At 40.0% G+C, this 20,084-nt stretch overlaps 1 protein-coding gene across 5 annotated transcripts in view; it reads left to right on the top strand.

Moving 5' to 3' along the window:
• The window catches only part of HECW1 (HECT, C2 and WW domain containing E3 ubiquitin protein ligase 1), a 271,819-nt gene that overhangs the window by 53,949 nt on the left and 197,786 nt on the right, over positions 1-20,084 (top strand). For 2 of the 5 annotated variants that reach the window (XM_076330764.1, XM_076330765.1), the window contains exon 2: positions 13,262-13,319. The exons of the other annotated variants lie outside the window; for them this stretch is intronic. In XM_076330764.1, the coding sequence (XP_076186879.1) occupies positions 13,293-13,319 (27 nt within the window). In that variant the 5' untranslated portion in view covers positions 13,262-13,292. The remainder of the gene's footprint in view (positions 1-13,261; positions 13,320-20,084) is intronic. 5 annotated transcript variants of the gene reach the window in all.

Here is a 20,084-nt window from a genome sequence, read left to right as displayed (position 1 = left end):
TATTCTTAAATGTCAGCTTGATTTACAAATGCATGTATAATTGCTTTGACAGTCTTATTCATATAGTTAAGAATATGCCATAATTTGCTGAATTGGAATTGCTACATCTTTGGTTTTGGTAAGGTAATTTCCACCTCTGCTAATTGAATATAAAGAGTGTCAGCACATTTCTAAGTGTCTTCTGATCACAGTGAACAATAATGAAGGAGACAGAGGAAATTCCAGATGATATTTTGCTGCTTGTATTTGGAATCAGTAGCTCTGGGAAGCCTCACATTTCATGTGAGGTTATTTTCAAAAACATTTCCCATACACATCTATTGTCATGTACGAGGCCTGTTTCTACCTGAGTTATAGTCAGGAACAAATTTACTTGATGTGAATGAACACCAGTGTTTGGATTCTACTTTACAAGTGAACATCTTGAGTATGTGACTTAATAATTAACTTTCCAAGCACCTTTTAGGGAAGCAAATGCTCAGACTGGTAAAAGTTATTAAAAAAACAAGCCTCGTACCTTCCAAAGTGTAGAATTCTTATAATCTCTTGTACCTTAAATACCCTCTTTCCCTTTTAAATAAAGGTGACAAAGGGAAAATCAGTGTGGCAACAGTGTATGGAAAAATCAGTCTGTCTTTGTTTGCATAGGTCCTGTTTCCAGGGTACTCCTGTGCTAATTGCATGCTTGATGATGATTTTGCATGATTTCTATATGATCTTGTTACAAAATGCAATATTCTAGGCAGCTGATCTGACGTATGTTTAATCAATGTTTATTAGTTTATTTTGGAAAGGACACAAACAACTTTATCATTAATTACCTGGAAAGAAAGAATTCTACTTTGCTTGTTGTTCATAAGCACAATTTGCCTAACCTCCTTTTCCTGACTTCCTTAATACAAGCTAGATCTTCCTTAGATTATGATTCATAGGTCACTTGTTCACTTGTTTGGTATTTCAGTTCAAAACTGAGAAGCCAAGTATTGGTTCCTGAGAGGGGTTTTGTTTTTTGTGCATATAAGCATGAAACTCAGATACACCTGATAGAAAACGTGCTACTTAAAATAATCAGCAAGACGTTAATACTGTTAAATTGATGACTATGCTTATATGCCACAATCTATAATATGTTATTAAAAATCAAATTGTATGGAGGAAATTAACTGGGAGACTTGGAAGAAAAAAACTAGTCAGCTGAAAAATGATAGGTTTATACTGAGGGTCTTTTAGTTACAGAAACAGCAATGAATTTCTCAGTTACTTCCTTTTTATGTGGCTGGAGAATATACTACTGTGATTTATGTGTTTTTTTTAACAGCAGTGTTCATGTTAAATCTGATCACTGGAATTCTGCTAGAGAATTACTTTAGTATCTAAATTAGTGTGTAAATTATGCATGCATGAGCACAAGAAATAATTTTGTGTTCATAACAGCCAATTGTACACTCAGACAAATGTTTGCATGCATAGTCACCCATTTGGAATCAGGCCCAAACTAAATTAGAATTAATACTACGGGCTAGTTCCAGGATTTAGCTCTGAAGTCTATTTATAATGATGTAATATACATTAAAAATATCCACCTCTGCAGGCTGCATTCTGCAGAGGCTGTTCTAGCTGCAACAATCGTGTGCCATCAGGTAAACATGCATGTTGTAGATAAGGGGCTGGTACATCAGGTGGAACTGTCATCGACAAATTTGGTGCATGTGTAATGTGAAGAAACAGGCTAGGCTGTGTAAGAGGCAATAGACAGGACTACCCCGAGCACCTCTTCTTTTTCAAGCTCTTCCACTCCATGCTGCTTGAGCAATGGCTGTGCAAATGAGGTAGATGGACTCTTTCCAGGAGACAGCCACTTCAGTTCAAACCGCCTGAGATGATAGCATGTGCTTTAAGAGTAATAATAGCTGGCAGCCATTGCGGGGCCCCAGGGGATGGGATCTTGATGTGCTGCATGACATTCAACAGCGTGCCTGATGTCTTGTGTCAAGTTGAATGGCCAGGCTTGAAGTGCAGTGCTGGAGGGAGAGGGGACAAAAAAACCTGTCTCCTGATTTTAAATGGATATTGCATCACTTTCATACTTAGCATCTTCTGCACCTTGGTGCCCCAGACTGTCGGGTGGACAAGGATTTGGACAGAGTTTCTCCTGCGCCATCTCTCCACGCTCCCTCTCTGCACAGCGACTCCTACAGGAGTTAGGCTCATAAGAGCCCAGCGTAGTGCTGTCTGCCATCCCCTATTCCCACTAATGTTATCCATCCCTTAATGGTTCCACATGCATTGGCTGTGCTCTTAGAGGATTATGTACTGTGTCCTCATAAGTGGTGAGGCCTGGCTGAGACTAATACAGCACCCAGTGTGGTCTCCTGTCACAGGCCACAGGAACAAACTGCAGAATCCTGTCTGGCCCCACTGTTTGTGGTCAGACAATGATGTGGTCTCTAGAGATGGAGCTAGTCTTAGTTTTAACAAATCTGGTGATTAGACTCAGACTCGTCGACACAAGACAGTGGTGTAATTTCATTTTCTATTACTGGAAGACAGTTCCAACTGTGCTTATGGATCCAACCATGTGCAATTTCAGAGTTTTTTTTTTTAATGTCAGAAGAGGAAAGAGCACTTTTACTGTAGCAAATCATCTTTTTAGGACAGCTAAGGAGTACCAAAAGAATAGAAGAATACGCATGATCATTTCCTTGTTTTGGTGTAATGAGTTGTATTAAGAAAGAGGGGATTAACTCCTTGTTTTGAATCAAAGGAATGAGACTTGTGAATCTGATTTTTATTTTTCATCATGCACTAATTAACGTTCTTTAGGGTCAGATGACTCTGTGGTGTGAAATCCTAGCATCAGATGGAATACTGATCCTTTAATCTTAGCCACTAGTGTAACCCAAAAATGAGTATACTGGAGGTTTTTTTTCTAATCAGATGGTTTAAATAAGATGGTTGTTCATATATTGTCTTCAATTATGAATAAGCCAAACATAAAGTATTGTATGCCTATGGCATCCAATAAAAATACTGTAATAGCAGTATTTTGTTTAAACTATAGACATAGTCAAATCTGTGTGATGAGACAAATATCAGATGGTGGCTTGTTTGTTGCCCACCATTGATTATTTCTGTGGATAGTGGAGGAACCTAATTTTCAAGGTAATAGAACAATACTATAAATGAATAGGATGTTTAACAGGGCTTTCAAACTTGTGTTTTTGAAATCATGTCCATGCAACTGAGGTGGAATGATTAGAGGCATAGTCTGAGGCAGGCAGACAGAAGGTACTGCACCAGGAAAGTCAGTCTTTGGAGCCTTTGTAAGCACTAAGTGTAGAGAACAGGGGCATGAGCAGGGAGAAGTTGTACATGTAAGTGCACGTGCCTGTTAGGATCAAACTAGGCAGAGAACCAATAACAGAAAATACCAATTTAACGATACAAGAGAGATTTCTTTAGGACAGCAATCACTGGACACTGGAAACATGCATGCAAAATTACTTTCAAGTTCAATGCTTAATCTTCCTTTATTCTTAAGGGGAACTTTTTCAGCTGGAGTGGTAGTTTCACCTGACAGTGGTGGTGTTAAGGAGCTGGTAAGAATTTCTTCTTTTCCTTACTGGCTACAGAATTCTCTCTGAAAGGATGCATTTGATTTTTTTCCTGCTTTGCATGAGTTTAGATTGCTCTGACTGTTATCCATGAAGAGACAGAAATGGATACTCTTGAAATTAGCTCAGCTGTGGTCAGTTCAGGGGCCTTGGTGAACTCTTGAAGAGCCTGTAATCCACAGGGGTCATATGAACTATAAGTTTATAAGAAAATCTTACTGGCTTCCTCATGGCACTGCAGGTGTTTTATATATAGAAGTGATCTTAAGCAGGTCCAGGGAGAGCAGAAGAGGGAATCAATCAGTTCCTCTGCAAAAAAAAATTAATTTCATTACATATTTGCTTACCTCTTTGGGTAAGACTGTCCTTTAAATTCTCAGGGTTACAGAAATGGTGAAATGTAGTCAAGTAAATAACTTGTTTTGGAAAAAGTTTATAGTCGAAGTTAGTTATTTTTACTTAGCCCCTTGTTCTTAGTCCAGTATGGGAAATAACAATATGGAAGACAGAGGTAGAAATGTTCTCTTATTCGTATCTTTGATATCTGTTTTTCTGAGAGAGTTTGTCACTTAATTTCAATTCTTAAAAGAAAAAAAAATCAACTAGTGTCACACTTATGGAAGTAAGACCTTGCTTTGATTTTCTTTTTAAGTTTATTTAATCTACTGCCCCTTTTTATAGGGTAAAATTAATGGGGAAGCAAGGTGTAATTAATGGGGCCAATGTTTCACCCTAGAAGTTAATAGCAAATTATAATCCACTTCGGCACTACAGGAATTTCACCCTGTTATTTCCTAGGTCTTTTTAAAAATAAAGACATAATTGCAAGTAACTGTCTTTCATCCAGGTCACGTATTGAAGACTGCCTGAGATACTTCAAGAGAAGAAGGAACATTGCTCATCTGACCCTGTTTAGATGGGAATTACCTAGGCAGCCTATTTTAAAAGTTTGTTTCATCTTGCTCTTTCCATTTAGAAGATGGTGCATGGTGAGTAGTGGGAAGTTAGCGGTCTAGGTAGGACATACTGGGCTGTTGTCCCTGTGGGCAGGTTTCTATGAAGATAAGCTGATTTTTTTCCTCTGGTGAATGTGTCCTCCTCTCTCAATGTGTCCTTTTCAAGTCTGTCTACTTGAGAAATAGCACTTGCCTTCTTCAGTGGCCTTTTATAAAGCCTATTGTTGTCCTTCATCTGCTTGATTGATTACCCTATTTATCACTTTTACTGAGTATAAAAATCTTTTTTCCTTATAGCCAGCTTGAAATGCTGTGAAAGTGGACTGCTAGATAAATAATTAGTGATTGCTAGTATCCAGTAATCATCGTGGCTTTACATTTTCTGTGTAGAAAACTTCAGCCTGTCTCAATATTTAGCTTGCTTGTAATTTCAGAGATGCCACTTGTTACCTACTTTTTGGGCTCCTGAGAAACATGCCTGTTGAGACTTGGTGCAGGTGTTCCCCGAGAGGTTTTATGCAGAGTGAGCTGGGGCCAACCAGTTAGCAGAAATAACGCTTCTGGTTTGGGAATTCTTTTTTCCAAGGTGGAAAAAAAGATTTTCAATTTTTTCCTTTTTATATCTTCCATTAACAACTTGGTCTGTGAATATTGCTTTGAAGAAGTGAATGGTGCAATTCTAAATACGACTTGCTGAGATGCTGTTGCATTAACCTTTGCCTGTGTGTTTATGGGAAAGCAAATAAAAAGTCTAGTGTATCGCAGCCTGGCCCAGAGCTTGCAAAATCCTTTTATATAGTGGATTTACATCTCAAACATCTCTTTACCGTTACTTCCATGTTTACTAAACTATCCAAACCCAGTATTTAATATGGTAATAAATTCATGACTTTGGCATAGATAGTGCCAGTTTGTTTTCTAGCATGTGGTTATACCTGTAGTGAAAAGAGGATGAAAGTGGGATGCAGGGTAATTCCATTGAAATAATAAGGATGCTGAGCCTTGTCTGCTGCCTGCACAGCAGTTAGGAGGGTTAGTATTGTGGCAGTGTAGCCTTAAGATTTCCGGTGTTGGTTTAGAAATGGGAGTAAAAGGGTCTGGTACTTACCATTTACAGTAGAAGCTTGTTGTTGCTGGGCTTGCTGCTTGCCTTTTTTTTTCCTCTTTTTTTGCCAATTAAATGTAAGCTGTAGTTTGCAGATATTGATTGTTGCACTGAGCAATTGGGGGAAGGTGCTGCTGGTGCTGCTAATATAGTTGGATTTTCTGTGTCACAGTTCATGAGATAAGTTGAGGAGATTGCCAGCTCCAGAGAGGTCCAGCAGCAATGTGTTACACCTGAAGCATGCTGCTTTGCAGACACAGGCTTTAGTGGTTTGTTGCAGTCAGAGGGGAGTAATGGCATTTAGACAGTGCTAAATGAAAGTTTTCTGTCTTGCACATTTTCCCACTGTAGGTCTAATAGCTTTAACATCCTGCTCGAATACAGAATACCATAATAGTTTACTGCATCGCTGTCATGTGCTGTTTGTTCAAGTCTGCTCTATTCCTTGTCTCTTTCTGCTCTAGCAGAAGGATGCTTCTAGATAATAGACACTGAAATTGCATTTGTGAGTACAGGGTTATAGAGACAGGATAAGGGATGCAAACGCTGGCTCTTCACTTGTGCCTGGTTCTTTGGGAGATAGGTCTGGTTTCCTTGTGCTTCATGTTTACAGCTTGTTCAGTGGTAAACTTCATTTGGTAAGCATTAACTCAGCTGCAGATGTTAGTATTCCGCTGACCCTTTAGGACAGCAGTTCAGATCCAACTTCATTTCACAAGTAGCTAATGGACTGTGTTAAACTGTTTTTCTACTTAAGTCAGTGTACTGCCAAGTATCCACATCACTAAGAAAATTGTGACTGTCAGGGAGAGACTGAAGACTTGAAGCCAGTCCCTTCAACCAGTTGTTAATTGTAGTATATTGGAGCCAGTGGAATGATGAGAAATTACTCCATCTGAAGATGTGGTGGTGTACACAGTTCCACTTCGTCAAGCAAAATGTTTTCTACTCAGGCCAGTGCTGAGTCCCAGTGGTAGAGCTCTAGGAGGAGTTTGGCAGCTGCTGTTCCAGCAACTGTCCTACAATGTGCAAAAGTGGTTTTTTTTGTGCCCAGTGGTTGAACTGTCAATGCCTATCATCAGCGTAAAATTTACTTCATGAGAAAAAAGTGGAACCAAGTAATCAAAAATATCTATGGACCACTTCTCCTGGAAAATGTCATTGCTAATGAAAATATCAGGTAGAAACAGACATATGCATCATTTCACCACTTAAGGGGATAACTAATGTTGATGATGCAGAAACATCAACTCTGAGACCTTTCCTATTGGTGCAATAATACCAACTTGCTTTAGTTTTCATTGTGTGCTGTTGGTAGCTGTAGTATTACGTATACAGCCAAGGAGTTTGGTGAACAGCCTGTCAAAATGCAGAGGAGGAAGGGGAGAAGGTTGCTAAGAAGCCTAGTTTCCCAGAGGCTTGTCAGAGCAAGAAAAATTTTGTGCTCTTTTAGAACTTGATCCCTCTGAGGATAAGAAATGATGCTGGGAATAAATTGATTGGTTGAGATGGGCTCTGCAGGAGAAGAGGCTTTCTGGAGCTCTCCAGCTCATTGTCCAGTGTTTCATTCCCTGGGGCCTCAGTTACTGCAATATCCTTTGTAGGAATGGACGTGCCTGACTTTGTGTCTATCCATAGTACTGCTGGAAGCATCCTCTACCTACAGAGCATAGAATCATAGAATCATTGAGGTTGGAAAAGACCTCTAAGATCATCGAGTCCAACCGTCAACCCAACACCACCATGCCCACTAAACCATGTCCCTAAGCGCCTCATCTACACGTCTTTTAAATACCTCCAGGGATGGGGACTCCACCACTTCCCTGGGCAGCCTGTTCCAATGTTTCACCACTCTTTCAGTAAAGAAATTTTTCCTTACATCCAATCTAAACCTCCCCTGCCGCAACTTGAGGCCATTTCCTCTCGTCCTATCGCTTGTTACTTCAGAGAAAAGACCAATGTTCCTCTGACTGTATTTTCTCTCTTCCCTGCTGCCCCCCTGGCTTTGCTTTGGCGGCTCCTGTTTCTGCAGAATATATCAAACATAAGCTTATTCATTTTCAGAGGAATGAATGACCTGTGGACACCCTTCTGACCACCATTCCTTCCACGCTGAGTTTAGCACTGTTGTTGGTCAGTCTTTGTTGCCAACATCCCTGAACGCTTGTTCCCCCTTTTTAGTTAATCTTCACAGGCTCTTCCTTGCTGTTCTTCCTGCTTGTCTGGCAAAGGAAACACTATATCATCCTGTTTCCATCCCCTCTTTTTAAAACTCCTCCTTTCTGCAGTGCCTGTAGAAAATCTGATGAACAGTTGGGGTCTGTTTGTCCTGAGACCACAGCTTATCACAGTAGTGAATACTGTCTCATTTTCTCTTCAGTCTCTGTTCATCTCAAGGTCTTAGTGGTGGGTGTGTGTTTGAGATGTCACCTTGTTGGGGGCAGAAATAATGGGGTTTGTTCTACGCTCATATGCCCCCTTGCTTCATGGAGGGTCTTGGTTCAGGACCCCAGTTCTGAACTTCATCTTAATGTATCAGCATTTAATCATGGAATGGTTTGAGTTGGAAGGGACCTTTAAAGGTCATCTAGTCCAACCCCCAGATAATATAGTTTATAATACAATAACATTTATAATAATGTCAGCTATTTGTTGTTAATATTCCTACCTGCTGCCTTCAAGACTTGGCTGCAAATTGAGAACAATGGTAGATTTGTAGATTAGCAAATGGAAGATCTCACCTGAAAATGGCATGAAGATGTTGCTATCTCTTTAATTTGCCTTTGGTGTAAAACAATCAGAGGTTTCATTTTAATTTAATATGTACAGATTTTGTGCCTTTACTTGAAAAACCTAGAGTGCTTTCCACAGCAGATGTAACTCTGATTTTGAGCCAGATTTCAAGGCAACTGAGGCTTGTCTCTGTGCAACTAAAATCCTCAATTAACATATTAATTCTTTTTCCTAATGACATTACATTCTTTCTTCTTGTCTGAAGGGAAAAGGAAATGTTTAATTTGTATACTGGTTTGAGATATTTAGCTAATTTACACATGAGAATTTGCAAGATTCGTCTTGCAGTCACAAAACATCATTTTTTCTGAGGGATTTTATATACTTCTTACTATAGCTAGGTAAGTTAAAATAGTGGCTTTAGCAGGAGTAACTAGCAAAATTGAAAAATACAGGAGTTTCTTTTACATATTTTCACTTGTAGAGATAGAAGGAACAAACACTTCTAGCCTAAATAACCAGTACTACCTTTTTTTCTCTGATATTTATAAAAACTGAACCTCTGCAGACTGAGATTTGAAAGGTTTTTTTTTAAAAAAAGTCATTCTGATCCCTTCAATGCAAAGGCAATGTTTAAACCATGCAGCAGGCAACTGTTAATTAACAGTATATTGGGGCTGATGCTTGCAGGAGAGAAGGAAGAAGGGAGTGACGGAGAAACAAAGGCATATCTGCTGTTCTGTTATTGTTAACAAATTGTTTATTGTTGATAGAAAAGCATATCTTTTCTGTTAGCATGGCTGGGTGTGTGGTACTCAGTCTGAAGTGGTGGCTCAATATTTGGGCAGTTGCCCATTCTCTGTGCTACAAGATCAACCCCTACACAAGTGGCATCAAGCCTTCAGGGAGCTGAGTGCCAAGTATTCACTGGTGGCTCTAGAAACAAACTGTTGACCACTGAGTGAAATAATTTTTCAGCCTTGGATGGGTTTTCTTGCAAAGTCTGAGTTGTTATTAACCAGTACTGCACATCATGACTCGATCTCCTGGGCTAATTACTATACAAACTACCCCAAGGCACTGAACAGTTCACGGGCTAAGAGCAAGCAATACAGAAAGCATGGGCAGCAGCAGGAGGCAAGGATACTGTAGAAATGTAATCATGTACAAGTAAGTGTGTACACATGTATGCAGACGTGTGAAACACATTGATTTAAGCTGTTTGCATGCCAGCTTTACCATGATCAGTGTTTTATTTTTTTTACCTAAACGCTTACTGCAAAAAGCGTTTTTGAGTAGGGTTTTGAAGCACGATGGCAGGTACCAGCAGGATATGAGTCTTAGGATTGCTTCAGGCAGGACATTGCATGCATAAAGATGATGTTATATACTTGTATGATAAGCAGAAAAATCCAGAAGGTACTCAGACACTACTTAAGAGGCAGGATGGGGGGTCAAGTATCAGCTGCAGAGACTAGCAATGGCTTCTGCATGGAGAGGGACAAACCGGAAGGAAATGAAGAGTGGAGGAGGAGAAGGGGAGATGGAATTATAGCAGAAATGGAGACAAGAAACCTGAAGGGAGAGGTGTGGAGGCACAGCTGGGCTTGTCAGAGCTGGGTGGCAAACAAGAAATCTTAATGTTAAATGATAGGTGATGAAAGAGAAGGTTTTGGAAGATGCGAGAGAGAGAAAAACAGAACTCTGGAGAGAGAGTAAACATCAATTGAATCAACTTGAATTCCCCTGTTTTTTCACAAGGAGAAATAGGTTAGGAAAACTCCACTGTTGAGGGGACTCTCCTTCTTACTTTCCTCCTGAATCATGCTAATCTTGTACAGAGAGTTCAGAAGAAACTACTCATCTTCTGTGGATGCAGGGCTAATTTTGTTGAAAACCTCTGTTGTTCTCAGCCAGAAGATCAATGGGTACTCAGGCTGTGAGTAGTCTCAACACAAACAGCACAGCTCCAGTATTCTTTAGTCTGTTCCTTTCACTTCTTTATCATACAGGCTCAAAACATGATACAACTGATTTTCCTGGTCCTTGAGATGGTATGTTTGTGTACACATTTACTAAAAATAAGTGCTTTTTTAGACCTTCATTGCAACAGCAACTGGCAGACCCGGTCATGGACTGAGAAGAGGAGGGCAAATGCTGTACGAGTGCCACATGAAAACCAAACAAAAGTGCTGGGAAGTGTGCAATCTAAACGTAAAGACAGGAGTTCGTAGGTGGGCAGACAGACAACAAAGAAATCCGGAAAACAGTGTTCATCAGAATGATAGTCTGTCTGATCACAGGCTCTCCAATTTACCTGAAGTGCACTTCAACTGTAATTACATTTCTGAAGCACTTCATTTAACATAAATGTACCCCTGAGTAAATCTAATCATATGTATGATAGCGCTTTTCCTATCTATAACTATTAAAGTTTGAACACCTACAGGCACATATGCCACTTGTCCTGGAGCAGGGGTGTAAATACACCGCAGATGGCCAGAGCCCCAGCCACAGTGTGGCACTGGAGCTCCCCTGCCCCATGGGGTGTTCGTGGCCAGACGGGGTGATGGCAGCTGGGGCTTCTGTCAGGCTTGCTATAAACTCTGAGTTGCGTTGTTCTTTCTGGACTAAATGTGCGAAGGCATCACAACACATCCTATCTCCATGCAAAAAACTTTCTGTGACTCAGTTTAGATTTTGTATGATGTGTGAGCCAGGCAGTTGACGTATATCAGTTTACTCTTGCTTCCCATTCACAAAATGACTTGAAGTCTGTAATGCTGAGATGCTTTGAGGAACAGGGCAGTGGGGGGAATGAATTTATTACAACACCTCAGGATTGTGTTGTCTGCTGTGGCTGAACTCAGTGTAGCAGAAGGCAGCGGGGTGCGTGTCCAGGAGCTCTGGAGCTCCAGAGCTTTTGGTTTGGTCATGCAGTATCTCTGGTCTGTGTAACCTGGTGGTACGGTCTGAGTGGCTTTGAAGGTAGGAGTGGGGCTGTGGGTTTTTCAAATTGCTTATGGAGAATGAAACTTTAATTTTATTGAAAAGTGTCATTGTGGGTCAGGCTGTGAACATCCTGGCAGAGATCAGGAAAGTACCATATGTACCTTGTACTAGGTTGCCATACTGTTGCTTTTGGTACCGAAGCATGAGCAGCCTCGGGTAATGTTCTGTGGGTTTTTTTTGTCTCCTCTTGTTAGGAAAACAAAACTCCTGGACTACGTCAAGGAAAATGCTACCATATATTAATTCTTGCTGTGGGCGAAGCTATTAGGTCTAAAACCAGCTTCTGTGTGGCTGAAGAAAATTCGTGGTGACTGTGGTTGTGAGAAGTGGTTTTACAGTTCTGGTTACTTGGAAATGTTCTTGTTGTGTGTGCTCCTAATGGACAGCTGAAAAAACTGTGTGGATTAACTTCTCTGAGTATTTGTCTCCAAAGATTATGTGGCTCTTTGCCCAATTTTGGGATCACCCTGTTTTATTTCCAATGGAAATATGCTTTTTGAATAAAAGCAAAGAGCTACTAGACTGTAGATTGGTAGATTTGGGACTAAAATGGACTATGTCCGTGAGATTTAGTGGCTTTTGAAAGGTAGAGGAAGATGAGAAAGCAATGTGTACTTATTTTGTGTAATTTCATGACTATGATGTGTTTTGAAAGTCTCTTAATCTCAGGGGAGTATGAACAAATGGCATTGTTCTGTTTTGTAAGTCTTTTTTTAGCTGAGCATTTCCAAACAGTAGAACTTCTTCCTAAAATCCTCTACCTTGCCCTTCACTTTTGGTTCTCTTATTCATTTTTGTGCTCTTGTTGAATTGACAATTTCAGTAGTGGTTTCAATCATGTTCTTATAAGACTTTTTTTCTGCTTTCTCAGCTGTTGCTGAGTACACAGCAGAAACTGATGATGGGAAGGAATGTTAGGGTGGGATAGCAGTCTCCAGAGTGGTGTGATGTGAGGAGATGGGGGTATCAGACTGTCCTGTTGCTGAGGTGCTTCCCTGCCAGTGCTGTGGAGAAGCTGTAAAGTGTCGGCGTGCCCCAGTAACAAAAGAGGAGGGAGAATGAGCTGAAATACAGATGTAAATGTTGCTGTTGTGACTGAATTGTGGATGTAAGCTTCTTTAATTTAGAGTTTTATTGCATGTTTGGAGACCCTTCTGTCCTTGCTCATTAGTTCTCCCAGATTCAGATGGAAGTTTCTCTTTGTTTCATTGCTTCTCTGTATAGTTTTGTAACGTGTGGGGTTTTGACATAGTGGTTGAGGTTGATTAGGTTCATTCGCTGTATTTTGTGGTCTGATCTTGGACTATTAGAATTATGTTGGATACCTGGTCAGCTCTAGTATGGTACACTGAAATTAACTTCCTTTTGCTTCTGGTCCCCACGAGTATCCAAGGGTATCAATAAATTGATGAAAAGCAGAAATGCTGATGGGCTGCTACCCATCTAAGCTCACTCAGTGTGAGGATTTTACAATGAAGCTGAAGATCCGCTGATGGTGTCTGTTGTTATATTCAGGCCTCTTGTTTTCTTTCAATTTCTAAATTAAATTAATAGGATGCTTAATCTTATACAGTCTGAAAAGTTTATTGTAGTTAACACCATTCTTATTTTTTTAAACACATGTATTTCGGTGTTGAAGTATGACAACATCCAGGTCTACTGGAGCATAATGTAGTATGCTGTTAACACGGGTAAGATATATATACTCAGTGCTGAATAGTGAAGCAACTCAAGTGTTGGCAAAGACAAACAGGTTTTTGTGGAAAAAACAATGTTTTAAAATGTCACTTATGTTCGTTATGGGATACATGCTGAGTTAACCTCATTGAACTTTTCCCCAGGAATTGATGCGCTTACAATTGGCGGGTCATTATGCTGCTCCACCTGTGTAGTGTTAAGGTCAGTGTGTTTTTCTGATTATAAAAACCATCCATACCATTCCATTATAAATTCACTACCATTCATATAATGGAATGTGCCAAAGCTCAGAGCTCATTGCAGCTGCCCCTGGTCCATGTTTAAGATCAAAGTGGTTCAGGTAATTTGAGCACCTTTTCAACAACATGTCCAATCAAGCTTCATTTGAAGTGATTTTTTTGTTGTTTGTTTTTGTTTTCTTTTTTGTAACCTGCTAAGCATCCATCTGATGTCAGTGTTGGTTTTGTTTTGTGTGGCCTGCCCAAGAATTCTTATTGAATCAAGACATGGTAATTATAAGATCATAGCAAGGAGGTCCTGGGAGCAGCAGGCAACTGTAACTTGGCAGTTGCACGCATCCATGTGCAGGCAAAGCACAGAATGCATCAACCACTCACCTCCACAAGGCATTTTCTGAAGCTTGCAGCTTCTAACTGTGAATTAATTCTGAGTCATCACAACATAAATCAACCATCACGGTAGACACTAATGTGTGAGATGCAGGAATGTATGACTGGCACTAACCACTTACTAGGGGGAACCTGTGAGATGATGTGCATGCATAACACTGCTGCTGTATGTATCTTCCTGCACAGCTTAGTCTTCTGAATTGTCATGTGTTATCAAAGAGAGCCAGAATGTGCATTAAAGCTTATCTAGTGTTATTTCTGTCACTGAAATGTTGTTATGGTTGGGGCTTTTGTTTGTGTGTTTGCTTCTACATTTTTCTTTGTTACTAATCATCCAAATAACTTTAATTCTGTGAAGAGTAAGAATTCAGTGAACAGCCATATATGTAATAGGCCATTATGTTCTTCCAGTTTCATGAGGACGTATCCTTTCTGTGTTAAGTTTTGCACTTTGTAGTATCCAGTGAGAGCCTCAGATGCTGGCAGTTTTGCTGGGGGTGTATTTTAAGCCTCTGTGCAAATTAAACAGTGCTGTAGTTGCTGGGGAAGTATATGCAGCCTCTTGATGATACCAACTGAGAATTTGTGTGACCGTGTCCAACAGCACTTCTCCTTTCACCTCTCTGTAGCTGCAAATTCAGTGGTATTCTACACTAAAGGCAGCGTGAAACCTTCCCAGATGTATGTGCTATATACAGTGCATGGTCTCACAAAATGTGGTGAAGAGTCATGGGAAGACTCTCTGGTGAAAAGTAATCCTTGAATGTTCTAGCTTATGGAAACTGTTCACCACCTGGCATTTCACATGACAGTAATTTGAATTCTGCAGCTATTGCATGAGGTAAGTACACCTTCCAGAAGTATTTGGCAGTTTCTTTTATTACTCTGGGGGGAAAAAAAAAATATGCATTTCAACTAGGCCACAATCCAAAACCTAAATGAAATACCCCTGCCAAAAAGATGATGCAGGTCACTGTAGGATTGCATGTTGTTTTCTCAAGTGAAGAGTCTCAGAAGGAAGGATATGTTTAATAGCAGAAGGGATATCAAAAGGATTGAGAAGAGGGTTGTTTTAGTAAAGCAGAGCATATAATACATTTTGCAGCATTTTCAAGTTCATCTGCGGTGATGAATCTTCTCAAGTTTTAAACAAGTGCATCTCTCACTGCTACCTAAGTGTCTTAACTAATGTGGGCCCTTACATACAACACACAGGAGATCTGGGAGGTTGTATTGCATACCTCCCACCAAGAATCATGCTAGAAATAGGTAGCTGACATGACAGCAGGAAGAAAGTAAATTAACTACCTGCTGCAAGCATATTCAACTGGCTGTGATGCTTTGTTTTCTCAGGGGACTCTTCTGTTTAAGATGTTTGGTCCTCAGTCTACATGGACAGCTGTATTCAGATGTACCAAAGTGATGCAAATCATAAGTACTTGTCACAAAGTGCTGTCTACTAGATATATCACCTACTTTTTATTGACAAAATTCATTAACTGAAAATGCAGCTTTGGCTCTGTTTCTACCACTCTCCTCTATGTATGGAGGAAAGAACCAAAACACTTTTTTTAAATTGAAGAAAGTCATTCCTCAGTCCCCTGCCCCACCTCCCCTCTCCTCATCCCCTATGAAAAACACGTTGAAACAAGTTTATAACAATATTTCTAGCTGTTACTGGACACTTTTTTCTCCTTTATTGTCATTATTAGAAAAATTTTTCCCTCTCAGTTTTAGCTTGGACAGTAGTCACGCAAACCAAGTGTGCGATTTAGTCTATGGCAATGAACACTATGTACCTGCAAGGGCACTTACTTAACCTTGCAGATAAGTCTTTTAAGTTGCATGTAGACATTTGAGATAAATGCCGGTATCTGTTAGCAGTATGAAGACTTGCTGGGCACAGGGAGTGCAGGACCCTTCCAAATCCTTGGGTAGGTCTGAGCACTATTCACAGCCCTGTGTTTAAGTACCTAATTTAGTTTCCCTACATATACCCTATATAGCCAACAGAGTAAAGTCATGCTCCTAGTGGTATTTCAGAGCATCATTTTCTCTCTTGTAACTGTATAACCAATATAGAGAAGTTAGCCTCATTCAAGTTCCCAAATCTCAATGCAGGCTATGAAAGACTGGAATGAAAAGGTAGAAATGCAGCCAAAAAAGAAATGTTATGGCACAATCAAAATAAGGTCTTGCTTAGAAAGGAGTTAGTGCTCTAGCATGTGGTGGCCTCCTGCAAGTAATTTCTGGCTTTTAAAAGGTTTTCTCTAGATGAGACAAAGAACAGCATGTTAACCTTTCACTTTGGACTTAGCCCTTCATTAGGGAAGAGAGCTTACATTGATCCATTACTGTTGTGGTTTAACCCCAGCCGGTAACTAAGCACCACACAGCCACTTGCTCGCTCCCTGCCAGTGAGGATGGGGGAGAGAATCGGAAGAGTAAAAGTGAAAAAACTCATGGGTTGAGATAAAGGCAGTTTAATAGGTAAAGCAAAAGCCATGCACACAAGCAAAGCAAAACAAGAATTCATTCACTGCTCTTCCCATGCGGCAGGCAGGTGTTCAGCCATCTCCAGGAAAGCAGGGCTCCATCACGTGTAATGGTTACTTGGGAAGACAAAACGCCATCACTCCGAACGTCCCCCCCTTCCTTCTTCTTCCCCCAGCTTTATATGCTGAGCATGACGTCATATGGTGTGGAATATCCCTTTGGTCAGTTGGGGTCAGCTGTCCCGGCTGTGTCCCCTCCCAACTTCTTGTGCACCCCCAGCCTACTTGCTGGTGGGGTGGGGTGAGAGGCAGAAAAGGCCTTGACTCTGTGTAAGCGCTGCTCAGCAGCAACGAAAACATCCCTGTGTTATCAGCACTGTTTCCAGCACAAATCCAGAACACAGCCCCATACCAGCTACTGTGAAGAAAATCAACTCTGTCCCAGCCAAAACCAGCACAATCGCTTATAAAAATCAGCTTCTGTGTAAGCATTGTTATATTTGGTCTATCTATGGTCACTATAGCACATCTGCTTTTTGAGTATGCTGTGTATTTACATTAAGACACACAGAAATGTTTTATTAAAAAAAGCCTTTAGTTTAGCACATGTGGAATTCATGGTTTTAATCACACAAGTTACATATGGAAAAAAGGTTTATTGGTGTTCCTATGCCAAACATGGTTAGTGTAGAGTTGTTACCTGTGGTTTATTTAAGGCTTAACATACAGAAACCTTTCAAACATTCTTTTGCAGTGTAGTTCTTGAGCAAAAATAAACAAAAAAATCAGTTATAGGAATTATTTTTTATAGAACAGCATACATGGGTAGAACCTGTACTGAAAGCTATTTCCCAGCCAAAAGCCTTCCCACATATCTGAAATAAAGCATTTTGCCACCCCTTTGTTTTACACTGTACCTTATGTACTTGTATTGCCTTTCTTTTTGCTAATGATAACCAAAAGGATGTAAAGAGTGTCTTTTGAGCTTTGCAACTCTTCTTATATGTTTGTCTGATAGGTAGAAGAGCCAACAGATCCACCAAAATTCATTCGGGTGCAAAAGGGATGGTGGCTAGCCAACCTGCAAGTGTGAAGGAAACCCCCCCACTTGTCCTGTAGACCCTCAGCTTAGGTGCTGGTGGTCCTGGCAAAGTCAGCAGATGGGAGACAGTGGTAGAAGGAGAGGCGGAGCTGCGAACCGGAGCCCTTTCTCTCCTAATGTCTTTTTAGTTAGAGTAATATAAATATTGGCTGGGATGATAGTTGTATCTTAATAGAGAAATTAAGAAATAGATTAATTTCTGGCACAATTCCCTCTTCCTGTTTATGTCGGTCCCTATTTTCAGCACCAGTTTAATTGAAGGAACAATTCTCTGTATTTGCTTATTATCTGCCAGCCTTGTAAGGGAATAACTACACATTTAGGAAATCGCACAAGGGTGTTTAAGGGCATCAGCAGAAACAAAGACATGCATTAAAAATCGGCGCATCCGAGTAATGCTATCATTCAAGTTATTAGGAAAAGAGCACTTGCAAGGAAATTTGATAAGTTTGCCATTCTTCCCAGTATATCATGGAAGTGGAAGGTTGTGAAGATGATGCTTTCCATCTAACCTTGAATATTTAGGAATTTAAAAGAACCCCAATTGATCCAATGGGACAGGATCTGCTTCAAAGTCTGAAGTCAACAGGAGTCTTTCCATTGCATCCAAGATGTGCGAGATCAGGCCTAGGCTGAATTTGCTTCAGAGGAACTGAAGTTTTACGCGGATCCATATCTGCGTGTGCAAGCCGTTGTCCATACTGGAGAATGGTATGTTGATAACATTGGAAACAATGTCTGCACTGTGTGCCTTTGGAGTTTTGATGCCGCTTTAAAATCTCTTGTTACTGTACTGGCTGTTGGTGGCTAGAAACTGATGGGCCTTTAAAAATTCTGAGATAAAAGGCTTTAGAATTTCTTTTGGTAAAATACAAATATGCTTTTAACTTTTAGGATTTCCATACTGGGCACCTACATCGCTTCCATAGTATTCTGCAGCTTTGGCCTTGCATGACATGCGGAAATACTTTGGTTTTGAGATGCACAGATATTTTGGTTTTACTGGGAAATTTAACTCTGTTCTCAAAATGTGGCCCATCTCTTTAAAGCCAAGAGAGAAACTGGCTGAAAAAATCCGTTATTTTGTGAAAGTCTATATGATAAAAGACTAATTAAAATCAATGAATGTTTAATTTTATTAATATTAAACAATTTGCAGAGCTAGTTGCATAATGAAAAAACTATTCTACAATACACTGGGAAAGCTCTGTCAAATATGTTCTCTGACTCATGTGAATATATACCTTAATTGTATTGGGAATTTAAAAATGAAAAATATAAATGAGATTTTTTGTACTTTGCAATTTAAATTAGTCCATTCTTCATGATACTAAGTTTTCACCTCTACGAATTTCTTTGCTTCTTGAAGAAAAATTATATACTTTGTCTCCTTTAACATGGGAGAAAAATTTTACAGATTTACTAGTAAGCTGGAAATCTGTCACAAAATCCATACAGAAAATATAAACGTATTTTGTTTCATTTGTAACTAAAACTTTCCACCAGGATGAGAACACACTGGACTCTGTATGACAAAATACTAATTAGGAAGAATGGAGCTGGAAAGAGAATAGTGTTTTGCTATATATTAGATCAGGTCCTGTTCCCACTGAAGTTGCTGTGATTAGATTTCTGTTATGGTTTTTGTAATGGCTTTTGAAATACCATAACACCTATTTCTGCAGACCTGTACACATGAGGAAATCCCTTTGTGTGAGTAATCAATTAAATTGGTGAGGCTGTATATAACTTTTTTTATAGCCTATCTTCCTGGGCTGATGAGACTTCTCCAATTGCACTTTCTGTCTGTCTATCTGTCACTCCCTTACCTAGTTACTTTTGAAGCCGTTGGCTAATTTCAAGTGAAACAGAGAGGAGTAGTTGTCTGAGATAATTAAGTTTCTACAGGCTGGGGACAGGAGAGAGACCCAAATTGGGGCTGGGGGAAAGGCAGGTAGAACCTGTCTGTCACCTGCTCCAGTAGCCGGGACAGTTGCTGGGATTGTCTGTACCTTTGTTTTGGGTGTTTTTTTGCAGAGGGACAGACAGGAAAAAGCTGGGACTTCAGCGGATGTTTGGTGGTGATAAAGGGTAGAGCTCTGCAGGAAAACAGCTTCATTAATTTCACTGTGAACAGGGCTGTTTGTTTTTGTTTCCAGGAATGCTTTCTGAATCAGACCTAGATGTCTTTAAAAATACAAATATTCAGTTTCTGGTTGAAGGTTAGAAAAATACAACAATCAAGTTAATTTATCACTAATATTGAGAGAAAAAAGTACCAGAAATGTTAGTATGTAGCCATTAAGCTAATGTGTTGAGGTAAATTTGTCAAATTAATGTGTTTTCTGTTTGCAGGTTTTACACACAAATGAATTCTTGTGGTGCTTGAGAACCCCTAATGGAAATACCTGTTCAAAAGTAAAGTTTCAATCTCATTGATATTCCAGTTTTATTGCCTAAGGTTAAGTTGAATAGCATTTTATCTGGCAAGTAATACTGTCAATTTAAAAGTAGCATCCGTGGACTAAAGCATGTTTCACTGATTTGTGCACGGGATCGGACAGTAGGTAGTTCTCATTGTCTTTAAGAGAACAGAACTGAGTCCCATGCCAAGACATCCAAGCAGGGTATGGCCGCTCCTGTGGCTGCAGCCTTGCTGTGTGATGGTATGTCTTGATCTTTCTTCCAGAACTCGGGTTTAATGCCTGCAGAACTGAATAACTTTCCAACTTGCTTACTT

The sequence above is a fragment of the Aptenodytes patagonicus genome, chromosome 2 (assembly GCF_965638725.1).
Source record: "Aptenodytes patagonicus chromosome 2, bAptPat1.pri.cur, whole genome shotgun sequence".
In the NCBI taxonomy this organism is placed as follows: Eukaryota; Metazoa; Chordata; class Aves; order Sphenisciformes; family Spheniscidae; genus Aptenodytes; species Aptenodytes patagonicus.
Note: the sequence above shows the minus strand (reverse complement) of the source record. Positions and strands in the feature narration are given on the sequence as shown.